Genomic DNA, 5,935 nt, shown 5'->3' with positions numbered 1-5,935 from the left:
ACTTAAAAGAACAGTAACTAGCCTACATTAAATCATTTTGACTGGTAAACTGCTGTAAAGTTACCTTTTAAATTGACTCCATTACCACATATAAAACATGGCTTAATAGCAAACACATTTAACAGAAGCATAAAATTTGGCTCAATAATAACTGTCAAGATTAGTTTATTTGTTAGTCACCATTACTAGCTTGAGCTTAAACGTTAGCCTATATGTATCGCGGCATTTTTAAGTCAAATGTTATGAGTGTGTAAAACATGATCACGAGCACATTGTGTTATTTCATACGCGCAAAATGAACCTTCAGCTGTCATGATAGAAGTACTCGCGCACAAATTCAACAACTGAGAGATGTACAGGCAGCTGCGAGCAAGCTGATTCTGCTCACTCTAGTCTACGTGACTTTTGACAGTTTGGGGGCAGGAACCAAGGAGGGCACTGACCCTCTCATGATTGGTCACTCATCATAATCACAAACCATTAAATATCCTTGTACCTTGATTGACAGCTCTCGGTCCAGGAAGCATGGGGTTGGGGGTAATTTACCACCGAAGAACAGTGGGGTAAGTCAATGAATTAGAATGAGTTTTCTAATATATATAAAAAATGTCTCAAACTACGTACAAAATGCTGCGCAGATCATAATTAAATTAATTACCATCAATGTACATATTTGTGAACGATGTAGCCTAAGTTTTGTTAATGTATTTAACATTAACGTTACATATTTTTGAGCAACAAGTAACGTAACGTTAATGTTAGCTAGCCTATCTGTTCTGTAGCTAACTCCTTAGCCAACACTTGTGACACCCATGACTCATTTTAAAACCCACTGTATTAAACAGGATCTTAGACAACTAACGTTAGGCTTACTGAATCATAACATTATTTTTTCACATGTCAAATTGCTATTCTTATTGACGTTGGTTTAATGCATTGGATTTTGCAGGATAACATCCAATGCAGTAAAATACTGTTACAATATGCAACTATTTTGAATGTTTGGTAACTTATATTCACATAGTCCCTTATTGTATTGTGTGGATCCAGCCCATCGTCCCGCATATATGTTAGATGTCGAGAAAATGGCGGACGCAAAAGAGGAGGTGAACCATTTTCTAAAATTTTTATTACATTAAAGTAGTAAATTTGTTGTGGTGTTTGTTTCAGTTACATTTCATTATTTCTCCCCATACTCTAGGACAATTTGCTCAATATGGCCCTCGATTTGGTGGCTAGACTGAGAGCTACATTGAATAATCCAACACCAAACAGTATGTATCATGAGTAACTATCTTTACTAGGTTGCCAGCTCTAGACAACATGTGTGGTTTGATTACATTATGTTGCTTTCCTTATATACATTTAACAATATATAAATCCTCCTTCGGCTGTGCAGCTGTGTCCGGGGCGGCTGTGGCTCAGGAGGTAGAGCGGGTTGGCCGTTAATCGGAAGGTCGGCAATTCAATCCCTGGCTCCCCCTGGTTGCATGTCGAAGTGTCCTTGGGCAATGTTAGTTTCCGTTTGAGCACTTAGGCTCAATGTATGAATGTGTGACTGGTGAATGCAGATGTAGTGTAAAAGCGCTTTGAGTGGTCGAAAAGACTAGAAAGGCGCTATACAAGTACGGAGCATTCCTTCGCGATTGTCCAAAAAAAGGTCCGGCACCATAACACCAATCCAATTCTTTCTTCTGGAACCCCCAAACCATCTGATGAGCTAATGCTTCTACAAGCTGGGTTAGGAAGAAGGACTGTCCCAGAGGATGCTGGCCATAATGAGGTATGTTGTATGACACTTAATGAATTAAGAACTGAAATTTGAACAAAAATATCGTTAACCTATACTAAAACAGCATATCCTGTGAAAACAGTAGCCCCAATCTTAGCCACCAAAACCATTTCATTTATTCTTGGAATGCTGCCAATAAGTCTAATGTACAGATTTGTCTTAAGCTCATTGATTTGATATATATTTGCTAATCTTACTTACATGCTTTAAATTCATAGATTACACACATTCTTTCTGAGACATATCCGCAGATGTCAGAACTGGAGGGTGCCTGGATGCTGCACAAAGCCATGGGTAAAAAGCAAGAGATTGAAGTAGACTTTTTGTCTCCAAGCAAAGGAAATTTATTGAATTTTTGTTTGTTATAAAGTTGTCATTTTTGAAAAGTATGATTCTTCCAACAAGGGGCAGAAAATAAATATTTGTTTAATATTTGAACTTAAACAGGAGGATCAGGTCAATGGAAACTCAACTTGTTGACACCTGAAGAGGAAGGATACACAGGGGCCAGCCTTGTAAAGAGCCGGGGAGGCAAGGGCTGTCTTATACATTATGCCCATCCAGAACACACTGGACATTTCTCCCCTACCCTTCACAGCTCTGGAGTTCCAGGCCATGCCGAAAGCCATGTGTCATGCCAGGAGTATGTGCCCCTGCAGCTCCATGTCAAAAACATGTATCCAGTCTAAAGTCAAGGTTGAGGTATGGCTTTGCTGACGTGAAACTGTAACATTGATGTTCATTCTCCTTATTTGATGTACAGGTTGGTGTCGTCATTGTGTCATTTCTTAAATATCACAGCAACTACTGGATGTTAGCAGTGTCCCTGTCAGCTTAACCCAAAATTGCTAAAAAGCACTGTTTAGAGGTATTGTTTTTTGTAAGTCATCAGTCTTGATATTTAATGTTATAGACCCACTGTGATGATGACATTATCAACTTGGATGATGAAGTGGTAAGCGATACAATACAAATGAAGAGATCATACATAGTATTTCATATTATTGAGCCATACATTTATGATTTTATTTCCAATATATTTGATGTGAATGACCCAGTAATGTTTTACAGGCATCCAGTGATGTCCAGCCATCACATTTGGAGTGTAAGATGAGCAAACTGCAGTGCTACATCAATTCATTCTGTTTCTTCTTAAGATTTAGGTTTTAAGAATTACCAGTAAAATGTTTTACATGATCTGTTCTCATCAAAGAGCACATTTTACATCTGAAACAGTACATCTGCATTTTTAATGGGTATTTAACTTGTCCCTTGTGCAGTCAACTATTTACAAAAGACATCTATGGCCATGTATGTGTCTGTGGGGAGAGGTAAAAGCTTTTCTAAGTTTCTTCTTAGTATTTTACAAAGTTTGATGCATTCTGTATCCACTTGCTTAGTCCCACTGTAGAGTCACCTCATCGTCCCCCCTTTTATTAAAGACAATTTGGACAGATGATGGATTAAGGTTACCTGTCTATGGAATGTTACTGTTGATCTTTACAGCAACACAAATGATGGAGATTCAGACAGTGATGAGAACAAGGAGCACTTTGGCAGGTATGCAGTAGAATAGAGTTTTTAATGGGATTGGATAATGACGCTTGCCTTGGTCTATGGCACTGAATTCTCAACAACATTGTTGGGTGTGAATGCTGCAAGCATTCGCATCCTATGTTATTGCTAACCTTTATTATTATCCTTCCGTAACGTTTTTTCATGCGCTAACTTGTCCCACACAAAATATATACACATAAGTGCAATAGCATGTGGTTTGCAAATACTTTAAACAGATAAGGTGCTTTTTACCAGCAGTATTCCTTTTACACAGAAGCAATAAAATATTGTAAATCTCAACTTAAACATTACTGTATTCAAATCAAATATAAAACCAAAGATATTTGCCACTGACCTTTTATCTAGCTTGTTAAAACAAGTTAGAGTCCAGAGTCAAGATCAGAACATCATAACAGGCACCTTCTGAGTAACAGGTTAACATATACAAATCTGTTTTCTTGTATCAGGGGGCAGCATAAACAGTCTGTGTTAAGTAGCATGTGTCCCTGTCAGAATGAGGTGAAGTGGACGCCTCACACATACGCCCGCCACCGAAGTTGAACTGTCTTGAACTTTTTGTACGCAACACAAATGATTGGAAGAGAGACTGATTCTCGCTGTTTGTGAGTTTCCAGAATCTATTACTGTTTAAATAGGACATCAACAGAGGATGGAAAGAGTAACCCCATGGGACCAAGCGACTACATTGTGATTTTAAGAACGTTCCATTTCACTTGTGCTAGACCTACATTAACACCTCGCAAAGCTTTTTAAAAAAATGCTTTTCCCCCTGTTTTAAGAGCATAACTACAGTGACAGTGTGTTGGGCTCTGGGCGCTGCCATAACACGGGTGACCTACACTCACACTGTGCCTGAATGCACCCTGTACAGACAAACGGAGGAATGTAGCTGCTGCTGCTGCTTTGCTAACATGCTGCTTCCACTATGCCTCCTGTGTAGACAGTGTTGAAGTGAAGGCTTCAGAGAAAAGGAGCCCTTACATTTTTTGGTAGGTGCTGAGAGTCAAGTGAGTGGAGTGGTCTTCTTCTGGCGGAGTTTTCGCCTGATGGATGGTTCCTCTGGGGAAGTACAGAAGATCTCCTGCCTGTGGAGCGAGAAAATGACTCAGAAACACCTAACTCTTGGAGTAACGTGTAATTACAATTATTACTGTAATAATATTACTTTTCCCAGTAACTGGTAGTGTAACAGATGACTATTTCCAAAACAGTAATACTATTACAGTTACTAAACCAAGTAACGCTGCGTTACTGCACGTACCATCCTTGACGTGAATGCACCACTGCGCTGCGGGTCAGCGGCACCGGATCATATGTTGTTCAAGTCAGCTGTTCTCCATTCTTTCTTCAGCCAAAAAGCTGAAGAAAGGATGGAGAATGGAGGGACAGAGGTGTTCTTTCGACAGCTGTAAGTAACGTTACTGCCGTTATTGTGTCACAGTCGCAAAGCAGTAGTGAAAGTAATAGTAACGTAATGAGTAACATAACTAGTTACTTTTATCACCCAGTAATAAGTAATATTACTTTGAGTAATAAGTAACTGGTAACTTATTACAATGTCTGAGTAACTTGCCCAACACTGATATTCAAATACTGTATATACACACATACAGTATTTAATTCAATTTTATTTATATAGCGCCAAATCACAACAACAGTTATCTCACAGCGCTTTTCATAAAAGAGCAGGTCTAGACCGTACTCTGTGATGATATTTACAGAAGCCCAACATTTACACACTAGGGTTGCAATTAGGGCTGGACGATTAATTGAAAAGTAACTGAAACAGAAATCCAGAACCTCTAACCGACGTAATATTATATATTATTCCCATGTTGGTAATTTGGGTTTTTAATCCTGAGAGCGGATGTTAGCTAGAGCAAACCGGCTTCACTTTCCAGCAAACAACAGACTCTTATTAACGGACACAATGTGACCTACACCAGCGTTTCTCAACATTTTTTTGGTCATGGCACACAAAGATGCAAAATCTCGAGTCACCCTAGTCTGAAATGTATTAAAAATGTACCATCTGCATCCCTCTGACAGCCAACACACACCAAAAGTGGTTATAAATGTGACTTAGTATTAAAGGTTCAGTGTGTAATGTTTCTGATGATCTATTGACAGAAATGCAATTTACGATCCATAACTATGTTTTCAGTGGTGTATAAAGGCCTTACATAATGAACCGTTATGTTTTTATAACCTTAGAATGAATCATTTCTAGCTACAAAAGCCCAGGTCCCCCCTTCCATGGACGTCGGCGTGTTGCGTCGTCATGTTTCTACAGTAGCTGAAAATGGACACACGTTCTTCTTGTTCTACTTCTAGTAGAATTCAGGCAGTGTAGACACTCATCACTACTTTGAATACGTCCATTAGAAGAAGTAGTAGTAGTAATAAAATACTGCAGGGGTTGGCAAATACGTTTTGCACCAGAGCAATATTTTCAACCATGAGATGTGGGTGAGAATATAAGCCATAATATTTGATGCTATTGTTATGTTGTTCGGTTAGCTCAGTCGGTAAATTGCTGGACTCTCACCTCGGGACAATTTTTTT

General features: G+C 38.9%; 1 protein-coding gene and 1 long non-coding RNA gene across 2 annotated transcripts in view; one reads left to right on the top strand and one right to left on the bottom strand.

The window, feature by feature from the left end:
* The first annotated feature begins 1,728 nt into the window (after nucleotides 1–1,728).
* Nucleotides 1,729–3,620, top strand: LOC123963681. Its single transcript, XR_006823241.1, has 3 exons — nucleotides 1,729–1,783; nucleotides 2,011–2,086; nucleotides 2,240–3,620. It is a non-coding gene; the product is annotated as an uncharacterized LOC123963681 (long non-coding RNA).
* Nucleotides 3,621–4,351: 731 nt separating this feature from the next.
* LOC123963680 (ribosomal oxygenase 2-like) overlaps nucleotides 4,352–5,935 on the bottom strand; it is a gene marked incomplete at its 3' end in the record, with an annotated part of 11,195 nt that continues 9,611 nt past the window's right edge. Inside the window, 1 exon segment of the mRNA XM_046040688.1 lies at nucleotides 4,352–4,455. Coding sequence (XP_045896644.1) covers nucleotides 4,352–4,455 — 104 coding nt within the window.

Source organism: Micropterus dolomieu, linkage group LG23, assembly GCF_021292245.1.
Source record: "Micropterus dolomieu isolate WLL.071019.BEF.003 ecotype Adirondacks linkage group LG23, ASM2129224v1, whole genome shotgun sequence".
Lineage (NCBI taxonomy): Eukaryota > Metazoa > Chordata > Actinopteri > Centrarchiformes > Centrarchidae > Micropterus > Micropterus dolomieu.
This window is presented reverse-complemented; position numbering and strand designations above follow the sequence as displayed.